This window comes from Osmia lignaria, chromosome 1 (genome assembly GCF_051020975.1).
Source record: "Osmia lignaria lignaria isolate PbOS001 chromosome 1, iyOsmLign1, whole genome shotgun sequence".
Lineage (NCBI taxonomy): Eukaryota > Metazoa > Arthropoda > Insecta > Hymenoptera > Megachilidae > Osmia > Osmia lignaria.
In genome coordinates this window covers 11795730-11821766 of record NC_135032.1, presented here as the reverse complement: position 1 = coordinate 11821766, position 26037 = coordinate 11795730, and the positions used below count along the sequence as shown (strand labels likewise).

Below are 26037 nucleotides of genomic sequence, written 5' to 3'. Positions count from 1 at the left end.
TTTGAAAAATAGTTTGCTTTATGAGGAGAATTATTCATTTTAATGAAAGAATGAAAATAATGTTTCTAACGATGGGCTAGTGAAAATAATAACATTCTAGATACCATTTTCATTTATTTAAAATTCAAAATATTTGCTAAAATATATTGTAATCATCTAGACTGCTATCAGATGCTCCAAATTAAATTAAAATTCATGTAATCAAAAGAGAAGAGAAGAAAACAAACATCGAGAAGCACTAAATCTACATATTCATTGCTATCAAAACAATACCAAAAAACGTAGAATGTTACCGTAGGAAAAATATCGACATCCCCTTATTTTCACCCAGGGAATAATATATGATCCTTACAATAATTAAAGTGGGCCATCGTATCGATTTCCCGAATACAGAGTGGAATACCGAATTTCTGGTAAAGCCGTAGGCTGATTACACGTTTAATCAACGTTAAACCGATTCAGAATCGGACACCGTAATTTCAGCAGATAGACACAGACATAAAAATAATGAACGTCCTATCATCGCGAATGCATATGATAATTAGTATGTAAGTCAGTTACCAAAATGCATAGATCAGTTGGGCTATCAGAAGTGATTCTTTCCACGGTAACATCCTTCCTCCAGTTTATCTTCACCTTCTCTTTCTTCTTTCTCCGGTATTTGTCCCGCTCTTTCGAACCAACTTTTCCCCCCTTTATGTGTTCCTCTCGCTACAGCTACGGGATTTTTAAATGAGAATTTTAACGATCGACCTACATTTCTGCGCCCTATTTACAGTATATCGCAAGCAATGTCAAACACCCGCGGTAAATATACGACCACCAACCACGACGAATGCCACGACGAAAAGAAAGAAGTGATGTGATTTCGATCGGCATGCCTCGTAGATAACATCGCTTCTGTGAAAGTCGTACACAGAGAAAACGTGTTGAAATTTTTCAGGGAAAATTTGTGTTTTTCGTTCACTACTGGTCCATGCGATATTGGACGATTTACTATGTTTACTGTACATAAAATTCCCTGGGATATAAATATATATATATATACAAGATGTCCTAAACAAATTATAACTCTATGGCTTTTCCATGGTAAAAAATAAAAAAAGTTCCATTAAACATAATTCTTCCGTATTTTGATAAATTATTTTTTAAGGTCATTATTTAAATTAAGTGTTATTTTATAACTCTTTACTCTGTTTCATAATTTGATAAGATAATGAAGGATCGTGTAGATTTTTAAAAGTGTAAGTATTGAAGCACGTTTTAAAGATTTTCGAAGCCGCTACGACCCTTAATGTGAAGAAGGGTTGAACAGAGTTCAATGGAGCATTACTTGATGCATGTGCCGGTTTCCAAGTGGAGGCGTTTTAAAGATTTCAAGGTCATTTTCACATATTCTTTTCAAGGTACAATGTCTCAAAAATTAACAATTTGGTAGATATATTCAAATTTATGAAATATTTCACAACTTATGGATTTATAAATAATGCCTCCACTTTTGGATCCAATGCTTGCATTATATAATGCTGCATTCAACATTATTTTATTTTGTCTCATGAAATTATTATCTATCTACTTTTTGCTGCTGAAAATCGACGTTCCAATTATTAAAATAGTTTCTTATTTCCTTTTAATTTAACCTTACATATGGCAGCTCAGTCAATCGATAATACCAAAAAACAATTTAAAAACTCACCCTCATATGCGGCTGGACCAGAAGTTCATGAAGCTCCCGAAGATCCGACCTGTCGATGTTTCTTATTGCTGAATGTTCAATCTCTCTCAAAAGTTCTTCAACTTCCCGTGCTCGTTGAACCGCATCCGTTTGTGGTGCTCGACATGGTGTTGGAACACGAGTCGAAATTCTGTCATAAAGCTGAATAAAAATAACAATTGTAAACATCAAATACTCCTAACCTTCTGTTTGTAGTTATAAAATACGCCATCTTAGAATTCAGTTCCCAAAATAATATTTTCGATAACATTAATAAAATATTTACAAATCTGAATATAATTCTTTTAACGTAATTCTAAACTTATATAATGTATATAAACGCAATTCTAACTTATATAAATTATATGAAAATGAAATGTCGTACATTTATCTCCTAACCATGCTCCAGTCACAAAACTAATTTCTAAAATTTATGTTTATAGCAGGTTAGATTACTTAAGATACACTACAATGATATTCCTTCATGAATTTAATGTCTATAAATATTTTATATGTAAAATACCTGAGAAATTCAGGATAATTCTCTTAATTCTTGATAAAATAACACTTATTTCACGTCTCATCACTATGCCTGCCACTTACGTAGTAATCGTATTCCCGGCGAAACACGTTAGTTCACCTCAGTACCTTTAGATGTCCCATCACGTCATAGGACAACGAACATATACTGCGTGGCACGAAGCCATTGTTTACGTTACCGACATAAGAAAGAGACTAAACCAACGGAAGGCTAACTAGCTCGTATTTACATTCGAAAGGAAATTTACTCACCAAAAGGCCTGCTATTTCAAGGAGATCGCAGGCCAACTCGGCCTCACCGATGAACATTAACTGACAAAGGCGCATCTTCGTTTAAGACGCACCCGTCATATCTGAAACACGTGGGTTAGTCGAGCCCACGTGACACACGCACACAGAGGAGATACACATCTACATGTCTAAAGTCGCGATTTTACAATTCACGATTCTGTATAGCATTTTGTTTACCAGACTAGCACGTCAGCCATATTGATAATCGGGGGTCGAGCGCTTGCGCCCTTTTCCCGTCTAAAATGAGGGCGCGTACCTCTTCCCTCGGGATACAAGTGCGATAAGAAACAGTGTGCGAGGCGAACATGGGAAAAAACAAGGCCTTGAAGAGCAGAGAAACCGACAGTAGCGCCACGGGTGGAATCATGTAGGTAACTAGTGTCTTTACCGTGTCTTTACCGTGTATTTACCGGGTACGGTAAATACTGTAACTAGTGTCGGTATGATCAGATAATAAATAAATAGTTAAAAATTAATATTAATAAAAATCGAATCGAGAAACCAAATTGTACAATGTTAATGTATCGGTCTAAATTAAGTTAGAAATTAAAAATTAATCTACTGAATTATCTACTGATTGTTACATTTCCGGCATGTACCGTATGTCCGAAAAGTAATTTCCATTAGGAAATGGTAATTTGAAATTAAGCCTAATTACACTATTATTGATAATAAGAATAACTGAAGTAAAACTTGGAATAAAGAAATTATGTAATACCAAATTCCTCTTATAAATGAAAGGAAATGTGTAAAGAATTAAGATTTAAGATTGCTACATATTAAATTGGGAACTGCATTTGAAGTATTGTTTTATATGATAAAAAATGTTTCTAAATATTTTGCAAAGACTCTAAAAATAGTATTTGAACAAGTTTCCATTGCGTTTCAAAATATTCATACCTCTAAAATTGCTCGAAGACGATAATCATCCACCGCATTCAATATCTCTACACGCGTCAGTCTTCCACTCTCTTGAAGTACTTCAATATCATCCAGAGAGTCTAAAATTTCAGCTACAGCACCTAAGAAACAATTTTAGCTTCAAATATTATGATATATTATTAATAAATAATACATGTTCATTTTTTAATTTATGTTACTATATTAACCACAATCTAATTAATAAGTACAATTACTAAAATAAAATAAATTTGCACATTACGATAAGTAAAGAAATATTAAAATTAAAAATGATGAATTTTACTAATCATTAATATCTGACAATCATTTAAAAAATTAATTATAATGCTTCATAAAGGCAACAAATTAATTGGAATTTTGTCTAGAGTGTTGGAATTTGATTTTTTAAATTTTGTTACTAAAATAAAATAATACCTGTAATTGTGACTTCATCGTCTCCAATCTCGAAAAAGCTATCGCCATTAACTTCCGAATAAGGTGCGTGCCATTTTGTCGACGAAACAGACACTTTTACAGCTTCCTTCAGTTTTCGTCTTGCATTGAATTTCTTAAGTTCTTCTATAGTTTCGGCTAAATGTATTCGGGCCACGCCCTTATCCCTGTCCTATAAATGCAATAAAATCTGTTCAGGGATCAGTCCCCTTCAATTCTACCCTTACAGACTATTGAATAAAATCCTATGATCCACCCCTTGCAAATTGTCAATGAAAAAATAATATTACAGAAATATAATTAATTTTCTATAACGTTGCAAATGTTTCCTTAACTTGCCAGGAAATTATGTAAAAAATGTTGAACTACCAGAAACTACATCAATTTTCTCCGAATGAAAAAGGGAGGACCATTATTTATAGTTCCGCGAAGTTCTATGGGGTGTAACGAATGTACAGTTACATTCAAAAAAAGCTGTAACTAGCACAAAGAATAATATACACCGTCACAGTTATTTTCATTAACCGGTGGAACTTTGCCCCTGCTATAACGATCGATAGCCCAGTTGCACGTGTATTGCATCGATATATGGGGTGATTCCAAGCTCCGCTACCTTAGGTCACTGGCTAACTGTCCTACCATATAGGTGTATTCTCACTTTATTACACCATATGCCGTGCACATGCGCACGCACATTCATCCGATATAATAACAGAAAACGAGGCCATTTATCGAAAACCTGATACGATATAAAAAGAAGCAGATACGCCCGTAGCATCCGCTAAAGAGAAGTTGCTAACGCGAACGCTCGAACATGTGTTATAGCGAACCTACCGTTCGTTTTTTTGAACTAAATGAGAAATTTAAGAAATTTCATTTCTTAAAAAATGAAACTTGAAAATAACAATTTTGTCTAATGTACTCCTATTTATATTACAAGTTCAACCTAAATTCGTAGATGAACTTCGGGGAACGAACTTCGAACCTAACTTTAAACTAAGTTCAACGAGGTAGAACTTACTCTAAGCCATTTATGGTTAAGGACTTCTTGAATGGTAATCCTGTGATTCACGTCTGTAGTAAGCATCCTTTGTATGAGATCCTTCGCTGGTTCACTGATTGAGTCCCAAGGCGGTGTTTCCATCTGCAAATGTCACAAATCCTTTTTTTGTAATTACTCGTTGAAGTGTACAAACAAGTTAAGTATATTAGAACATCGTTATCTTTTCATGCGTCTCATTAAAAGATAGAGATCTTCTGTCGGGTTTGTAATAATTAGCTCTGATTTGCTAGAAATTAGTGTACCTCATTAGTGAGTAACGTGCTCGAGTTGAACCTGTTAATTCTATGACGTTTATTCGTTCTGGATTTTTTAAATGAATTCGACAGCAAAACCTGACAGCATTAACTTAGATTTGTACAGTACCGGGCAAGGTAGGCTTGATTAGGAAAAATGATGATATAGGGAAAAGGGAGCCTATTATTTAATACTGGGAAGGCTACTTTGGCCAATACTGTACAGTAGGCTTCTCTAGGGAAAATAACGATATAGAGAAAAGAAACCCTATTAAACAGTGCTGCGTCAGAGTAGAATCACAGGGTGTATATATTCAATTTGACAGTTAATTTGTTAAATAAAAAATACGATGTCACGCGAACGTCTACCTGCACTCTTCCTCTGCAAATTGCATCTCGTAGTCTATCTCGAGATCCGACGAACGGAAGTGTACCAGTTAGTAGGACGTGTAGCAACACTCCGGCTGACCAGACGTCACCAGGCTTCCCGTACTGTTTGCGCTGGATCACTTCCGGCGCCATGAAGTGCGGGCATCCAACACGACCTGCACGACCAAGAATGCCATCAGATACACGTTTAAAACAGCCTATGCATTCAGCAAACTACAAGCGAGCCAGTCGGTGATTGCTTCGGAAGTTCGCAGTCGATCGTTACATTCCACGAAACTTTCAGAACGATCTCTGAAATTCCCCATTAACTTTCAAATCCTTAATATTCCCAACAAACTTTTTAACCTCTGCCGTTCGTGACGACGTTACGTACCAGCGAATTTTATGCATCCAGCGATAAATTTTACCTCTCTTTTTTTATTAATACATTCAGTGCTCCATAAATGGTATGGTTGGTTTAAAATTTCAAACAGCTCAAAGATCCATGAAGATTATTTAATATTACCTGTTGCACTGAAAGTATTAATTTAGAGAGATTCGAGGAAATATTTGTTTATTAATGTTAGATCAATTAGATCGACTGGACCGGCTGAGTATGTGTGATGCGAACAAAGTGTGTGGTACATTCATATGAAACATTCAAGTGAAGAAAGAACGCATTGACGCACAGAATATTCGCAAATGATCGCGTGCTAATTGAATATAGAAACACTGAAACAATAATTTAGGGCTTGCATAAATGGACCACGAAGCTGCGGGTCGGGTGATAAAAACGAACGAACATGGAGAATATACGAACAAAAGGGGATGCGTTTGTCAAGGGCCAGAAAGCGGAAATTGCGGAAATGCATAAAATATCTTCGATGTGAATATTAAATATCAGCATCGTTTTATCTACGGTAGTGTCCAAACAGAATTTCTAATTACCACTCATGCTGAAAATTCAAAGGTAAGAAGTTTCATAAAGAGAATTAGATGCAGAGTGACTATGTTTGAGCAGCCAAGATTGATTTTCAAGCAAAATAGCTTTGAAAATTTAAAAAATTATTATATTTTCGATGCTTCAATAGAGTAATTTTATTTTCAGTTTAAATAATTTCTAATGCAGAAAGGAGGTAATTAGATTTCTGTTTGATAAATTATTTAATTATTTGATACATAAAAAAAGATGAATATATTATTTATTAAAATATAGATGATATAAATATTTTACTTTGATGAAAATTATACTTCTAAAAGAGCGAAACAAAAAGCAATGGTGTCCATGTTGCGTAAGAAAGACCGAATTCCAAGTGTTCACACCCTATAGACCCCAAAATGCATGAATTTGGGTCAAAATTATCATACACATGTACTATAAAATACGTATTGCATAAAATATGAGAAATGTGTAAGAAAAATAGATCGTGCTAGGTATGAATTTTCTTGTAGCAAGTGGTGAAAAGAAAAGACATATGATAAGATGAAAATGAAAATACAGAGTTTAATTTCTTATAAAAGGGGTCGAAGAACTGTCAAACTCACGCATATAATAGTTAACAGTAAATAGTATAAACATATTGTGCAAGGCTTAAGACATGCACAGTGTTGATAATAAAACAGTGCTTTGTTATAAATTCTGTGATAATTAAAAATCACACGATAAGTTTGCACTGGGAATCTTCATTGGTGTAACTAGCAGCTTCATTAATGTTCTCTAAATATTTTTTCAAGAAGTAGCGCAAATTAGTTCAGTATCTCTTAAATTGATTAAATAACACCGTGTAAGGTAATAAATGTATCAAGTGCAACAGCTAAAAGTGAAGTTTTACGACCACTTTGGATCCTTTTCATGACATACAAATAGTGAATTAAGGAAACGACCGCTCTGAATTGACTCGACGTCGTACTAATATTGCTTCAGAAGAGTCTATCATTTTTAAGAGAATTATTTCAGCACACAATAAAATTTTATTGCAAACGAAAGCTGTTTTCAAGGCAATTTTACATGAAATCACTTTAGACGTGCTTTCACGACGAAATCAAGAACAATTGTTCTTTGTTCCATTTTAACTTGTACTAAAGCAATTATGATTTAATTGCAGTCCATTATGAAATTATTTCTTTTTATCGTTTACAAAGCACCGATATTTATGTATTTTTTATTCCATACATTTAGCGATAACGGTAATGAATAATTAAAAAATATTAAATATCGTGTTAATAAATACAAGGTTCCGATAAAGGTGATATACACTGTGACCATAGCCATAATTTATTACAGGACAATTTAAAAATGGAGTAGTAATAAACATACAATAGCAATCACTTTGTATCTGCGTGTAAAAATTATACGATCACGATTCGCATATACCAGATATTTTTAAACACTTATCAGGGATACTGATGATGTAAGGTACGACAATCCGCCACAGATAAGAAATGATAAGACAAACACAAAGGCATACAGATAGGCAGACACATAGAGACAGGCTAGTCTACCGCTACGAACAATGACGACACAAACAAGCCCAACAATCGGGTAACTTTCGAACGCAATCAGACCAAACAAGAAAAAACATTGAAGGGTTTGTTAATCACAATCTGAGAATCTGATTTAAAAATAAATAAACTACCTCAGTATTTATACTTTCTAAATGAACCATCGTTCCTAATATATTTCACCACAAATCATTAAAAATACATCCAGGAAGCCAAACAATAAAATCACCTCGTAACGAACCCTTCAATCATCGAACCCCTAAAACGATGAAGCAACACACTCGATTCATTCGTATGCTACAAATAAACGAGACACGTCGACGAAGGGGTACAATACCAAAGTACACCAAAGAAACAAGAACAAAAATTAAAAAAAAAAAAGAAAAGTAACGAAAAGACAAATGGGTCTCTCTGTATTATTCTCGAGATATTAGGCAACTCGACGACACAACGTGTATCTGTCACTAGGCGAGGCCGCATAACGAAGTTACAGGAACAAACTACCGCACGTAGGTCAAGTGGAGTGTCTACGCAGACACTACGTGTTGTTCTGAAGCTGACACAGTTGAACGACACGGGGGTAGAACGACATCGCTGGTATCATTGCCGTCTGGAACAACCACGTTCGTTCGATCGATCGGACCGATAGTTAGAAGGCAAACGAAAATACGTGTCGATGGAAATGTCAATAAAACGTGTCGTAAAATCTTTTGCTACCGTATGACGTGTACTAAATGCCATTCTATGTTATCCGGAAAGACGGCTAACGATTTTCGAAAGGAATTGAAAGAAAAAAAAAAAGAAAGAAGGGATATTTTTTTTTTCTCTCTCGTGTCTACCCCCGATTCTCGTTAATATGCGGATGTGGCAGGCATACGAGTACCGATATTCTCCTCCGTATCGCTCACTAGCGAATCCTCGGCGTCGGTCAGGTCCTCGAAAGGGAAATTGCAGCTCGGAGACGTCAGCCCTATCGAAAGAACACAGACAAATAGGACAGGGATCGTTATCGACGGGCCAATGTCGGTAGTGTACAGCATCTGCCGTCATCGACGATAAGATGAGCCTCTTATCGTCGTCGCCGTTATTCGTAGAGGAAGACAGACCTGTGTTTGTGTCATTGTATCGAAAAGAATCGAGTTAGCACGGGTCACCGATCTTCCGTCAGACCCTGCCTTTAATGGACAATTGAATGTTAACCTCGTCGACGTGTTTTCAACCTAATGTCATTGAAGAGAGAAAAGCTATTCTGATCTTGCTATCAAGGGGGTTGAAACGGGGCTGGTTTAGTTATCATGGTTTTTGGGCTGTCTTTGAGAGACCCTCTTTGAATCTTCATGGATGACGGAGGAACTGGTGCTCTTTCTGATGGATACATCGAATAATTTATAGTGTAGCCGTGTTTCATTTTCAGTTACTTTGGTTACCGGCTAATTAACATTGATATATGTAGCTACTTCGTTTCAGATGAAAGATACAGCAATATGAATAGAGTCTATAACACTGATAAATGGTGTGCATGGTAACATAAATTGACCATTGAATACAAGTATCTTGTAACAAATAGATGGAAAAGATGGAAGATGGTGGGTACAAAGCTTCGTTCTTAGAACGATTTGGAATTCGTCCAATGTGTGTACGTTCTGATGGGTCTCTATTTTAGCAGTTCAATTGCAAGTGTACACAATAAGCAATGAGACATTTATTTCCTTAAAAAATAGTCATATCAAAAATAATTTTTAAAATATACTGAAATATTTTCCCAAGGATAATAGTGCGATAAATTATAAATTATTGATAGATTCGATTATTATTTTGTGTTCTAAAATCATATGATTCAGAATATATTTTTCGTTTCACAAATTTTTTCCTAAGGCACGAAGCTTCGCACATAGAAAAATACTGATCCACATTTCCTTGTTTGCTGTTCTATACAGGGTATTTTATAAAAGGTCCAGAACTTTGAGGATAGATAGTACTCGCACAATAGAAGAAAGAAAATAAACAATTCTAAAAAAGGAGGAAGAAGAATTCTGTAAACTCTGAAATTTACAAAAGATTTTTTACATCCCCTATTATCTCTGAACTCGCATTGCATAGTATGTTCCAGAGAATTACAAACCCTTTTGAAAATTTCCAGCTTTGATCTAACTATTTAATACTCATCCTGTATTCTCATAAAAAATGGAAAAAATTTAAGTCAGGAAATTAGAAGAAATTTAGCCATTCTATTCAATTCACTGTTCACTAAAAATTTCATTTCAATTTAAACAATACGTTTTTAGTCTTAATTCTTCCATTTTTCAATTATTTAATTTTTAATCATTTGCTTTGTGCATCTAGAGCATTTTCTTATTTTACAAATAATAAATTAAATAAATAAATTATTCAACCCCTCTTGACCAAGATTTTCTTTCTTCCATTTTATCAATACCATTTGTCCCCAAAATTGTGAACCATTTTTTTAAACCAACGATATATATATAAAACACTGGATGAACGATAAGAAAAGGGAACTGTTCGAGTCAAATCTCGCCAGTGGGTCATTTCTTTCAGTTTAAACTCGGCAAAACATCAAAGTGCTCTCACAATCAGTAAAAATCTTTCGGTCTACGCGTTGAACGAGTTTCCCTGGAAACTCGTGGTCGAAAAATCTTTGGACGCGAATAAAGCAAGCAAGCAAGCAGTGGCAGCTTCTAGAGTACAGTAACGTGAAAGGGGCACTCGGATCGGGTTAAGATTGTAGCATATAATATAGTATGACATGAAAGTGTTGGTGTTGGTGTGTGTATGTGACACATATGGCATGATGAAACAAGGCTCCTGCGGAAGTGATGATTAAAGGCTAGGTCAGGCTTACCCTCGCTGTCGGCCTTCAAGTAGAGCTGCCCCTTTGGGCTCAGACACTGCCGATACTCGGTCGTGTAATACTCTGTATTCATTCAAACCAAATTTCAAGTTATGAAAATTTCTCGTTAACCGATTCTCTTTCCTCGCGTTGCCATTAAACATTATTATAATTTCGGGGATGATTATGCTGACACTGACTATGCACGTGTAAAAGATTTTGCAGGACAAAGGGAGATTCACGCCTCAACAATAATTAAATGAAGGATGTAGTAATGAATTTCATACCTTTCAATTTAGTATTTATTGCAATCAAGAAGTTGGTACTATTTTTTTACTTCAACATAGTTATGTACTTAGAAACTCATTAAAATTTTGATGAAGCAAATTTTCCTGCCTTTGAGACTTTTCGATTAATGACGTCGAAGCTTGGTAAAATTGAAAATTTTACGTGATTCAAGCTGAAAATGAGTTTTAAATTTTATTCCGCACTTCTGTGCTTTAAATACCGCGTCCTAATTTACAGAAAGTTTAATCGTCTCAAGAATATAGGTAATAAATATGTAAGAAAGGAATTATAAGCAAATTTCAATAAATGGATTTACCTTTGAATTGAAAATGGGTAGTGCAATTTTTTGTTTTTCTAGATTTGTAAAGATGAATTTATAAGACGAATCAATAGGGGTCTTGACGGTAGTCAACATGTTAAAGTACAGAAATATGAGACGACTTTTCACAGAATTACGAGAGAAGCAAGTTAGTGCTTCCTAAAATCCGGTAAGAAGACCTACGGAAAGTTCGCGAATTCAAGAAGATGCAACTTTTCCAAGATACAAAGTTTCGCGTTCTACTTTCAGAGATACTTTTTCCTCCTACAATTGCGCTGTTCTTATTGATCGATCGGCTAAATTAGTTTCTAGCTTGGAAAGCTAAATGACGATGCACAATTTCGGTAAATTTACCATCCATTTTCAAGGATTTTAAGCGAAAAAGTAGTTGCCGGAGGAATTCTAGAAAGAATTTCATCGTTTCCTGTTTTTCTCCCAATTTCTATCCCGAGCTCAGCTCCATTATTTATAGTACATACTTGTTCATTTAATTTTGTCAAATCCAGATTTTGTATAAATCATATAAAAAGCAAAATAATTTAAAAATTCTCCTCTATGTTAAACAAATATAAAAATGTAATTGAAATGAAAAAATGAAAAACAAATGAATGAGAAGTTATTTTAAATGAAAATTGCACTGTGCGCAAAAATAAACATTGCATAAAACAACATTGTTTACTGAATACTCGAATTATTATTCTGTTCCATTTAATTAATCTTAAAAATAACTAAATTAATACTGCAGTGAATTCTGTATATAAAATGTCTAAATATGTATAGTTCGATAATTATTAAAATTAATGATAGCAATTTTTCTATGAATAGAAATCAACACCTATAAAAAGAAATAGAACCGTTTAACATTTTTACACAGTGTAATTTTAATTGGTAAAATCTGTGTTCAAGCACTATAGTATTGATGATAACCAAGGTGTCAATTACTAGCAGGTCCACCCAGTACATAGCAATACGTGGTCTCGCATTTCAAGCAGTTTTCAACGCGGATTACCGGCTGCATTAAAATAGATTTACCCGTGACTAGTGGGATCGAGTGCAAAATCGAATGATTTATCGATTCTATGGGAATTGCATAGCTCGCATGGAGATACGGCCACTTACGTACGAGCACCGAATGAAACGAATCGATTGATCGAACAAAGTGCATTTTATCAACGGCTCTTAACGGCGGTACGAATCGAGTGCCGAATAAAATTCTGTACCACAATTGTCGGAAAACAAACGAGCAAGTGAAAATATGATCACATGAAAAAACATACCGCTACTTTGGAACAAAATACTAAAAATAAAAAATAAAAATACAAATCTATAATCAGAAAAGAATAGAAGTGAATTGAAATTTATCAAAATTATTGTGTATACGTGTTAATCAATAATTATAATAATTAACTTACTGAAACGTGTTATCAGAAATTAATATTGATATTAATGACTGAATAATTTGTAAATACCAGTGATTATTTTTTTAATTATGATATAGAGATAATGAAATAGATTTCAAGGAAACAAAAATTTATTCATTTCATCATGTAATAATTGCTGGAGGTATACCGTTGAATACGAGGAAAATTGAATTCAAAGGTGACAATATACGCTGTATGGGTGGATAAAGGCTTTATTCGTTGGAACAATGAAAGTTTTTGCTCGGAGCACTTAAACTCGAAGTTAATACTGAGACTAGCAAGGCTTTCACAGTTGGAATTAATATGGTCTGTGGTTTTCAACTGTAAACCGCGACGTCTTTGAAGATCATTCTAAAGTGTAAAGTGATATCGGTACAATACTGGTAAAACAGAAGAAAATCCTTAAGTATAGAATTTTACACCTTAAATTCACTTCGTAGATTTATATGCACTTGAAAACTTTAGACAGTGTCATGTAAATGAATGTTTCTGACTTAAGAAGTTCACTTTTACATAATTTAATAACCCAATGAATTTTTGCGATAGCTACTGTCCTTAAAGGACAGGTTTAAGATTTTAAGTGAATAACTTTGTAACTATATTAGTAACACTTTTATATCATAGAAAATAAAAATTTTTATTCAAAAGAAATAAAAAATAGAAGAAAAAAATGTAAATAATAATTAATAATTAACAAATGCAGACGCATTTGAAAATTCATTTAGATAATGAAGCCTACTGGGCAATAAACTACCAGTATTCTATTAATTAAAATTTAATTAAAACTTCATTTTCAATGCACTCTCATCTTTTGTACTGTTCCCTTCCTTTATTAAAAAATAATTTTTCTGAAAGTCAGAGGAGATGAACCTTAATCAATCTTTCCAAGCAGTTCTGTTTCCTAGAAAAGAAGTTGAGTCTCGCAACGAAAAAGTACAAATCCTTGTAAGACTACCTAGAATTCAGGCCACGGGTTTACGAATATACCAGTCGCTATATTTTTTACATTTTCTTTGAAATAACTTGAAAATTGGTATGTTTTGCGTTTTCGTGTGAAATATAATTTTAATAGATGAATATTTTAAAAAAAATACTAACACCAAATATTTTTCAGTTAATTGTTCAAACGAATCCACAAATTTCATTTCCCTTCTCATTATTCTATAATAAAAAGTTTTAACTGTCCAAAAAAAAGTTAAAAAATACCAGTTGCTTTGAATAATCGAGATCTTATCGTGCTTAGAACTTAATCAAAGGCCAAGATTGAATAGATTATAAACGTGATCTTGATCAGGCGTGAACTCTACTTACCATGACGTCATGCGATTACGAAGCAACAACAGAAGATCATACGAAAAGAAGAAACACCAACGGGGAGAGAATCGTTTATGAAAAAGAGTAATTGAGGGAATAATAAGAGAAGAACTCCTTGAAAGAGAAAGAACCGATAAAAGCCGTTGCATTCTGCACACCGAACATCGAGATTGTTTTTTTTTTTTTTTTTCGAATACGGCTGCCAATCATTGACCAAAGCCAGCCAATAGGGAAGAATAGGACATTCAGCAGAGAAACGATAAGAAAAACACCAAATGTCTTTGATACTACTCTTGACGAATATTCAAAAACACGTCGTCTCGATGTGTGAAGTGATAAAGAAAATTAAATCTTTCAGGGGCGAGAAAATTCACAGAAAAACACCCCTATTTTGCAGGTGGTTCGGATCGTCGCCCCTGAAAGAGTTAAAGATATTGTATATGTCGATGGATACGCTTCGAAGAGGCAGCATTCAATCTTCGATTCGATATAACTTATCTTTAATCGGTTAGAACACTGGGCCACTCGATCGAAGGTCTCTTTCCTTCCTTCGCGCCCTTTCATTCGCGCCGCCGAAGAATCGCCTCTTCACGAAACTAAGTGGCGCTTTTCATTTGCAGAGACGTTAATCAGCTTTGTCTACAAATATGTCGCCTCCGCCGGCGGCGATAATGTCCTAACCCGCAGGGTAAGCTCATCTCCTTGCCGTTGAATCTTTTAAGGTTGCTCCTACAACGCTGTCTACCAAAAGGAGGTCGCGTACCTCAACGGCATTCGTTAGGGTCGTTCTCGTAAATAATGGATCCACCTATACATACACACGTACATACACACACGTACGCGGTTAACCCTGCTTCCTTTTAGCGTTCGTCAAAAATTTGTTGCCCTCGTGGATATTGCACCTGAGCGTTGCTTAGAATGTCAAAGTGCAGTCGAGACTCGATGACCCGGAAATATTTATATATAAAATAGATGGAATATGAATATTAAATTCATATTATTTTTAGTAAGTTTTAATTGAATAGATGATTGGAACGAATTCCCTATACATTTTGCAACTATTAATTATAGAAGAGAATGTAATTTTAATGATTATACAATCTCCAATATCTGCACGGAAATACGTATCATTATCGTGAAATTTATCGCAAACCTTTATCAAATTTTCCAGCTACTAATTATCAATGAGAAAATAATTTAAAATGAAATTAGAATTTAGAATTTTCTTTGGCAAAATTAAAAGTTTGTTAAAATTGGTTTAATGTAATATTTATCAAAATTCAATCTGAAGTTTCTGTGCTCAGCGCAGCAATCAATAAGCAATCATAAAACAAGTTCGACGATTAGAATGCAAATGAATGTTGAATGCTGCCTCTTCAATTTTCTCAAGGAAATAGAAGCGTACGTGTGTTTCAATCCTATTAAAATTCTATTGTAAAATTAAGAATATTGTTAAGAGATAGAAATTATGTTTCCGTATTAAATGGTACGACGTTAGCTCTCTGTTAAAAACGACAAAAATTATATAAATAGATACAGGATTAATAATTATCCTTAATTACATTCAGCTTCATTAGATAAATGAATTTATATATTATACTTGTTTCTTGCACAGAGGAATTTGATTTACTGGCCTTCGTATTTCACGATCCTCTAAGGGGAAACATTTCAATTATGGTGGTATTCTATTTACATACGTAACCGATCAGATAATTAGTTCACCTGTGATGATCCCCTACAAAGGAAACCAAATCCTTCATTTAAAATTAATCCGATATGGAGCAAACCGATAATCAAATTCGAAACAGTGTAATCAACCTAGCTTCAAGTGATCCAATCTTAATCGTTTCACACGTCCCACGGTGATTTCTATCGGGAATTAACAAGATATATCGGATACTGTTTCAAAATGTTTCAACCTTTCTGTTGTATCTTTAGATACACATTACGTTTCTTTCAGGAAAATGTGACGAATGAATGTAATTGGCCCCCAAAAGGAGTTAAACATAATCGCAAAAAGAATAGTATTTAAAAAGTCCTTTAAAAAGAACGAAGCAAGCATGGCTGCTTACAAGGGCAGAAGGGTGTATCGAAGAGAGCTAACGTCGCAACAGTGTTCCTTAGGGAATGCGCGGGAAAGAGTACGTTCTTTAGGACGTTTATATTCGCAGAAAGAACGTGTAGTAAAAAGATGCTGAACTTACCGACGCCGTTCGCCTGGGACGACTGGAGTTGCACCGCGACGCTGAAGCCGCGTAGCTTCACCGGTGCGGAATTCTCCTTGCCCGCTAGCAGGGCGCATTGCGGCTTTAGATCACGATGAATTATGTCGTTCTCGTGGCAGTAGCGCAGCGCCTCCAGGATCTGTCGCATATAATGGCTGAAAAACGAAAGGTGCTGTATTACGCTACCATCCTCAGGGAGAACTGAGACCTGGGGAAACAAACGACCGTTGTCCTATAAACATAGGGGATGAAGGGTTCAGGTTTCATGGTGAACAGGCGTAGTTCGAGATTGCTAGGGGTTGGGAATGGTGATTTGTTGACAACGATGGGTTGTAACAGAGACAATAGAAAAGAGGGATTGTGATGTAAAGAATGGAAATAGAGGGGTCAGTTGCGACCAAAACCATGAAAGTACCACACTGTAATATTAATTATTCAAATCCCATTTTATTTTTAAATTTAAATTTTCCATTTGGAACTAATGCTACTTAGGTTTTTCCTAATTAAATTGGGATTAGAATTATATTAAATTTATAGTGTGGATGACCCCACAGTCTACAATCCAACCCTAGGAACCTACATTCATTTTTTAACTTACAAAATCTAAAAATATTTATAATAGCACCTTGCAAACGGAAGTTTGACGACCCCTATGATATACAATACATAAACACTTAACAGCTTTTACTACAGATTATCTTTCAAACTATTTTGTACACATCCACAAACTTTACAAATAGTTTGACTTTGTTCCGTACATAGGACAGAAGTTTCTAATAGCAGTTTCTGACAGACTATGAACCTGATCGTTAACTACGAAACAAGACCAGATAGGGTAAATGTTTGTTGCAAACTTTTTCTACTTTTTCACTGAAAAGTTACGTCCACGTATCGCGAAATAACAATGTGTAACGTTGTAATAGGTAGGGTTTCTGTAGTACGATAACAGGGGCAAAATGAACGAAACAGTTTAATTTCCGGAGGTAATCGCTGTCAGGTCTGACACGAAGAACGAAAACGACGTTAAATTAAAACTGAAACGAATACACCGTTTATTATTCAACGAATGGAAGGACAGGTTTTGCAACAGATAATAGGATATCTAGACATGTCTTTTTTTTATACGTCTACAAAAATAAATATCTGCGATTTTAATACAGTGGCTCACGAATGTCTGCAGTTACAATATCGAATAGACAAAATATAAATATTATGAAAAATGTTAAATTTATCTGAGTCAGTAAAATTAAAAAATAATTTAACCTTGCATACAATAGTCATAATATTTATTAAAATAAAAGTTTGACTATTATTTCAAATGTTCTTTTATTATTCTGATTCATAGCATCTCACTTAAAACGTCTGGTCTATTAATTCTATTAATTAACTGACAATAAAAAGTTACATCATGACAAGGGGGTAAATGGCTGTAGTGAACATATCCGCCTCGAGATTCACCCTTAACAGAAAGTCGATTGAACCGACGTTATCCAGACAGTGTAACGAATAATGTTGTAAATATATAGATCGTCAAGCTCTTTAACATTTTCCTTAATCGCGTGACCTATACGGTTAAGAAGCATATGCATTTTTATGCCATTCAGCCCTGAGTTAATTATACTTTCAACGCTTTTAATCTACAATCTTTATCCTTTTTTCCCAATCGATGTTATTCATTATATAACAAGGTAAATAGAAAATGAGATGTGATATCTTGATGCATTAGGAGAAACGAGACGATGTTTAAATTTTAAATGGAACTGTTTTCTTACGAGGATTTAAAAGCGTGGGGTGTTTTAAGAATGTATTCAACGAGATAGAAGGACCTTCGACGCTTTGAAACACTTTTGTACACATACGTAATGCATAAGATTCTCTTACCTGGCAACCGCTTCGCTGTACACGAATCCAGCAGTTGCTCTGCGAACGACCTCGAAACATAAATCAGAGCCATCCATACTGAAACAGAAGCACGACATTAACGTTCAATTTACACTATATGTAACAATTTACATATGTGCTTCGGGAAAAAAGTAGGCCGCCTTTGCTATGCTTAAACAGGCTGCAGGACAAAGGAGATTTTTCTGAAGGTATTTTAATTGTTAGGAGAATTTTATAAGTCTACGGTACAATAGACTTAAAATTATTTTATAAATCCATTGTAAATATACAAAACCAAAGAATTGAAAATTAGACATATTTGATGGAATATAAAAAATAAACATTACTTAGAAATTTTAAGAAATTGAAAATAGCAGACTGTAATAGAAATTTTAATAGGTGCGAATATGCTACATTCTGACGTATAAATAATGAGGGTAAAAGAAAGGGTTGAATTTAATTATTTTTCATATTTTTAGTACCTGCAGCACAATTGCGAGATTCAATCAGTATGAAAAGGGATTACGTGTCGTACTTTATACACTGAACCGATAAAATATGTGCGTGTTGGGTTACCTAAGAAATAAACGCGATGTAAATTAATGAGCTGCATTGATGATCGATAATTGAAATGTCCTATATCGAGCCGATTACATTAACAGTTACAATCAGATTCCTTGTTGCAGAATATTCCGTGGATTATTTGTGACTGAGTCAATACTAATTAGGTCGATTCACAGAAACGTGACATTTCTGTATGGTACATAACTACATTTTTGAGATGAATAACTGTTTGAATCTAATTACATTCATCCTGGGAATTTGTTCATAGAATGCTTCGCAGTAATTAATTTTGTGAAATTTAATAATTAAAAATTATATTATTTTGTTTCTAAATTACTCTGAATATTAATATCGTCAAAATTAAGATGCTGAGAATTTCTACTTTCTCTGTTACGAAATTTTCTCAAGAGAAGTCTATTCTACTCGATATTATAAGTTGAATTTTGCAGTAAAAGGGTTAAAAAATTTGATTACGAGGACTATGAAAATTACTAGAACCATTCCACGATGAAAATTTACAACTTTTCCGTCAAATTGAAATACGATAATTTTTCTCCATCTCGCTGCATCCTTAAATCTTCCGAGAGACCCGCTTTTAGCTTAGAATCTCGTCTATCTCGCAGTTCGTATAAGAAACAAGAAGGAAAGTTGAAAGAAACCTCGTCGATGTGTGTACGCGTATATTCAAGGAGAGCTCTTTAAAAAACTTGCGAAGAAATTCATCTAAATGTAAAGCCAAGACATTAGTAAGCTCTTGGTTCGCCTCGGCTCTTCATGCAAAACGCTTCAGACGACTTAAACGCTCGAATGTTTTGAATCACCATCAGTATAACATGAATTTCTAAAAAACCCCGGGAATATGAATTTAACGAAAACGAACGCTCCCGTTAATGAATTACTTGAAACAATGCGAGTCTAGTCGGAAGAATAAAACGAAGTTCGTTTAAAATTTTTTACCAGCTTTCATTCCATTGTGAGAGAGAACAAATGATTTTTCACGTCGTTATACTTACTATTCGAATACCATGTACAGCATACCCTCCGAGCTGTAGGTTTCCAGTAATTCTACTATGTGGGGGTGTTTTAACATGTGACATATCGTGGCCTCTCGTTTCAAATCTGCAACAATCATATGCCCATTTTGATTAGTTAATATTCTAATTATTTTCTAATGGAATTTAGGATGTTATGTTTACTGCTCTTTATTTGATATCATCGATGTTAAATATTTGCTCATCCATTATAGAACAATAGAGCTGTATAAATGAAAGAATTACTCTGTTACTTTGAATAGTGTGAAACAAAGGTATAGATTGTAAAACAAATTGATTCATTGTAGTGCTAACGGAGATCTGTGACGTGTATACAAGCATTCTAACTATGACGCATTTTCATAATATTATTAACCCTTACAGCGACGCAGCTTCTTTTCATCTATTATTAGAGCTATGCAACTCTTAGACGTGTAAGTATGTAAAACAGACAATTTTTATAATTAGACATGCAGAAAATACACATCGACGATATCAAATTCGCAGATGATTTCTAAAATATCTCGTACGCGTTCCGCATTAAGGTCTTTTGATTACGTTCGGCTGGAACAAAAGCAATTTCAATTGAATTGGACAATAGCTCGCAAGAATTCATGGCTGTCGAACACGTGCACGTTCGGGTAAAAGAGAATACGTAAACACTGGGACGAGCAAGGAAAATAGTGCCGAGTTCGATTTGAACAGCCAGCGGAAATTAATGGCGGAACACATCGAGATTCTCGGTGTGTATTCTGACGAACTCACCGTTCGTACTTAGACCTGGGCTGGAGGTGAACTTCGCTACGTCCACGATTTTTACAGCGAAGGTCTGCCCTGTTTGCCGGTGAATGCATTTCCTAACCACGCTGAATGGTCCCCTGAAACAATCAGAAAAGAACGGGCTGAATGACAATCGGCCGCGTGCGGTTTCGTTCTGCGATCATCCGCGATCTATTGTACGGCCATGAACGTAATGACTGGCTAAACTGGAACGTCATCGACTAAGTAAGGTATACTAAGCCCGATAATCGGGTCCAGCTAATACGCCGAATGTTGACCACTAACGCATTCGCTGAATACGCGAAAACCATAATACGCTATTGAGATTAAACAGCCATCAATTGGCTGCAGTTTGATCCATCTCTTGTGTGATTTATTGGTAAAATATGCTCGACGAAGTAGTTTCGATTCTTTTAATATTATTATTCTAGCTTCTAATATACAGAGTGTTGTGTAACTAGGTGCATTTCTTAATTAGGGAAAAATTTTTCTTTAAAAATGAAAAGAATTTTATAGATTTATTAAGAATGCAATTTTTTCAGTTTCCGAGCGTCAAATAAGAAAATAAATGCTTTGGCATTTTAGTTTATCCTCTCAAGTTAAGTGCATGTGCATCGTTGCACAAGTGCATATAATCTTCCCTAATTACATGTATTAAAAATGAGCTGCCTGAACCACCCAGGATATGTATGCACACGTTTCTTATCAAAATTAATAAAGCCATCCAGTGTGTCCATGTTTTTTTAATAAAGAAAAAATCAAATATGCTTTGATAACAGGGATTAAAAAGTGTCGACAAGGTGTTGAAAGAAAGAGAACTGAACAGGTTTATCCAGAAGAAGACGTTGGAACAAAAGATCAAAATCAATCCCATTAAAGTGTCGTATAACGCGTTTAGCTTGAGCAACAAGTATATTCCAGGTAACGTTTAGCCGTGAAAAATAGAACTCATACCAAGGTGCTCAAAGATTCGTGTCAAGAACTAAGGAGACGATAACTAAGCGGAACTCGGCTTCAACATATCTCACGATATTATCGACAAGGACAACTTTCTTCTTCTAGTGCCTTTTAGAGATCAACGGAAGTAACAGACAGAGAAATACAATTGCTCGCGTTCCTTTCCCTTTTAATACGCGAACAACTGAACACTTCTTTTATCAAACCTTACATTTCAAAATATTGATATCAAAAATCAAGAATTCAAAAATCAACATTATTACAGAAAGAGGGAAAAGTTTCGTTGTAGCAATAATTGGATGTATCGAAACGCTAGTTAGCAGGAAAAGATAATCCTCTTCAACAGTAGAAGGGTTAAGCTGTTCCAAGTAATGAAAGAGACATAAAATACTTGAAACTAATTATCATGTTTCATAAGTAATGCATCAGTAATAAAACATATGGACGTAAAAAGATTACAAATAGAAGCTTGGTACGTCTATGCCTTTTGACACTAAACGGATTATATCAAAATGTTGTCTGCTGTCTTTCATCGATGAAGGCTATTCCTAGAAACGATCCTCAACCCTAAAAAGTGTCAATAAAACAACTCAGCGGTGGCCCACTTTTTATAAGAATTATCGACACCTCGCTGTTTCTTGACAACGTTCGATTAATAGAACCCTGGAAATCAATTTCCGAATATCCTGACTTCGATATGATCCAATACTCTTTTTTCACTTCCCCAAGTCGAATATTCGTTTCATCAAAAAAAATTCTATTGGCTCATTCCACGCCAAATCGATCACTTTTTGACCTCGATATCAGGGATTTTATTCGAATATGGAATGTGATGTACTGCTCGCGAAATTAAGGTGAATTTAACTCGATGTTGGATTCGTATATATTTAAAAAATATAGTCTTCTCAATTGTTCAATTTATATACATATTTTTTTTCATAAGTCAAGTCAGAGAATCTATTTCAAAGCACATTAAAAATTATAACATTTTTATTTTATATGGCGCGAAATGTTCAGTGATCATATATTTATTACACTTGGGGTCAGTAATCTCATATGAAGGCATGAATTTTTTATTTCTCTGGCTATAAGAGCGAAGATATAAGTCTCTTAGTTTTCCTTATTACAAAATAATTATTTTATTACAAAAAGAAATAAAAAAACAAAATGATTTATGCGTTATAAAATTGTTAAATATGTAGTTAAGAAATGAAATACCACGTGAAAGTCCAAACCCACTGAAACGTAAGTTGTTGTTTATTTGTGTGCATTGTTAAGCACAAATTGACTTAATGGCGCCCTAGAATAGTTACTAAGAGTTTACTAAACAATAGCAACATTTATCACTGAAGTACAGAAGTACAGAAGTACAAAAGTAACCCCATTTCACCCGCTTACCCCGTTTTGACCCACTTTCCTCAACGATATAATACACTAAATTTTCCAGTGAAGCATACCTGTGTATATGTATACAGTAATTTACGAATTTGTTTACATGAGGCTAACATTCACTAAATAATTGGAGCGTATATTCAATTGTTAGTCAAAATTCAAGAGCAAAACATTTAAAATTATAAAGCATGTAAACAAATATTTTTGAAACTGATAACTTATTCACACGAGTGATTTAACACTGCCGAATTGATCGAATCATTTAGTAAATAGCCTACAATTACAGAAATTACACCATTTAACCTTTCTGTGACTTGTAAATTAAACCTCAGACTATCACGATTAAAGTCCACACGTTCATTGATCCAAATTCCTGCATTCAATACTTCTATTTTTATTAACCCTTCTATTGTTAAAGTAACCGATCTGTAACTGGAATTCCTTGAAGTATAATCTTTATTCCGGGGAAAAATATGCAAAGCACTTTCTGGAATTATTAATAAATGTTTCAGCACACTAGAACATACATTTCCTGAAGATAAGAACCAAAGACATTCCTGAATTTTAACACGAAAATCCTCGTCAAGCTAAGACAAGAAAAATGATCTCTCAACCACAAGCTTTGGTAACATTTATAAGGTCCGTGGGGAAATTCTGTCGTTTCTCTCCCTTTGCCATCTAAGGAATGTCAACAGGGATGTTATGAAGTTCAAGGCACGAATTCTCTGTGCAGTCAAGCGTTGTCATGTTTGAAAGCAATCTCTCTTCTCTGATAATAAAGAGAGGTCTTTCACCTCTGAAGGTAACACTTAATTTATCCAATTGTTGACATTTCCATTCTGGATTAATGATTCCACCTTTGAAACTTCAGTTACTTTTAATACGTACAATTTCTTTCTGTCATTACACAGAGATGTTCAAGATAAAATTTACTACAATTATTATGATTTATGATATAACAAAAATAATTCACTTATTAAATGAAAAATTAATATTTCACGATAAAAATGGAATAATAAAAATAAAAAACGTTGTTTAAGTCAACGTTCACGCAAAATGTAATTAAAAGTAGATGAATCTGTGGGAAATCTCATTTTTTCAACGAGCCAGTTACTATCCCTTTACAAGTAAATATTCCAATAAATTTCTTCATATTGGTTATTGGTTAAAAACCAATTAATCAGCCATTGGATTGCTTACAATTTACCAATAACCCGATCAAAATATAAAAACTTACGTATCCTATTACTTTAATTAAAAAGACAATAAAAAGTGATGATAAAAATTATTCCATGGGACTATTAAATCCTATAGTGATAGCGCTTATCTATTTCATCTACGAGCACCGAATAAAGTGTTAAGATTGAACAGAATAAACAGCGCGCATATAACCGCGATTCTAGAGAAGGTCAATCACGGTTTAATGATATGACATGCCTCTATTTACGGAGGTTCATTATACCTCTCGATATTAGAGTACATCGTTGAAGTTGTACACCATCCACAACGATCTTCCATCTCTATACCTCCGTTGTTTCCGCATTATTGAACGCGCGTAAACGCGATGAACTAACTGGACACGATCAGGAAATGGGAGGGACAGTAAATTGCTTTTGATAAATGGAATCGTTTCAGAAATTCAGAAACAAATTATCCATCTTAACGCTTTCGATATAGTGCACTTCAACCGATAATCATCAACTGTATATGGGGTAATAATTGCTATAGTTATAATAAACTTTACGTTTCCATATTACATGGTGGATTTACCAGAAGTTAATGATAATAGATGTTTAGTATTCAGAATTAAAACTTCATTTTCCAGAGCGTATATACATCATTTGAAATGAAAGGATCAACGTACATTCAGGAAATTGCAGAAATGAAATGCTATTATTACTCTTAATAAACTTCTACTTCTCTCTCTCTCCTTCTCTCTCTTTCTCTAATCTACTAAATTATAACTTTCTGCCTTCTGCACATTTTCTCTCTCTTTCTGTTAGACGACGTTGAGAGACAGATATATCATTAAGAAAAATAAATTGCCAAGGTAACTGGCACTTCCGATCTCTCAGAGCATGAGTGACGAAGTGCTGAAATGAAAACACGTGCACCAGGTAAGTTGGAAAATTTATAGGAATCATAGTTGAAATTACAGCTGTGATTTATGTTGACATTACCATCCCAGAAGGAAACGATGTTGTTTCGGATGAAACGTGAGTTGAATTAAATGAAACATTCAAGTGCAAATGCTTACCGAAGGTTTAAAAACAATCCTTCCTTTTTAGAGAGAAATATATCTTTGTAATGAGAGGAGAAATCGTTCAAATTGGAGTTTGCTTTATATTTACAGAAATATTTCTCTTATCTGGTATTGTTTACAGATAATTATTGCATATCAATTGACCTATTACGAAACATTCGATTTTATGACATAAAAATATTGCTAAATAGCAATCATGGAATATCAATTTAAAACACAAAGTTCAATGAAAATGACTATACAAGTTTTTTGAAATTTAATTTTACATATGACTTACTCCTAACAATAATTGACAAATTGCTTCCAGAAAAGAAATTTTCACATAATTACATCATTAGAATGCAAATAGAGATGCATAGAAATGCACAAACCGGTGCGGAAGGATCTATCCTAGAATATAAATAACAGCTGCTCGAAGGAAACAAATTACCCGTCTGAGTTTGTTTTCATTTCCATGCATGTTCATCCGAAATTAGGTACACGTTTACCTAGAAAATGGGCTCCTATTTCCTTGACTTATGCTGTCGGAGAAGTTGCATCTCAGTTCAAAATTTGAAAGCTCGTTCGCCAAATCTGCGAGCCTGAGGCAGTGTAATATCAGTTCTCAACTAGGTAGATCATTTTCCTCGATGTTAAGAATCGTAACTAGATTTAACTGACACTTCCTGTGAATTATTTCCCTTGCCACT

At 34.4% G+C, this 26037-nt stretch overlaps 1 protein-coding gene across 11 annotated transcripts in view; it reads right to left on the bottom strand.

The window, feature by feature from the left end:
* Positions 1 to 26037, bottom strand: part of CASK (peripheral plasma membrane protein CASK) — a 138783-nt gene that overhangs the window by 107652 nt on the left and 5094 nt on the right. For 9 of the 11 annotated variants that reach the window (XM_034328152.2, XM_034328154.2, XM_076688031.1 and 6 more), the window contains 10 exons: positions 20722 to 20834; positions 19939 to 20044; positions 18362 to 18439; positions 16460 to 16635; positions 10926 to 10997; positions 5564 to 5739; positions 4920 to 5042; positions 3881 to 4070; positions 3446 to 3567; positions 1697 to 1876 (listed from right to left, as the gene is read on the bottom strand). In XM_034328152.2, coding sequence (XP_034184043.2) covers positions 1697 to 1876; positions 3446 to 3567; positions 3881 to 4070; positions 4920 to 5042; positions 5564 to 5739; positions 10926 to 10997; positions 16460 to 16635; positions 18362 to 18439; positions 19939 to 20044; positions 20722 to 20834 — 1336 coding nt within the window. Of the gene's footprint in view, positions 1 to 1696; positions 1877 to 3445; positions 3568 to 3880; positions 4071 to 4919; positions 5043 to 5563; positions 5740 to 8948; positions 9121 to 10925; positions 10998 to 16459; positions 16636 to 18361; positions 18440 to 19938; positions 20045 to 20721; positions 20835 to 26037 lie in introns of those variants that run through there. The other 2 variants (XM_076693430.1, XM_076688047.1) reach the window with 2 other exon arrangements.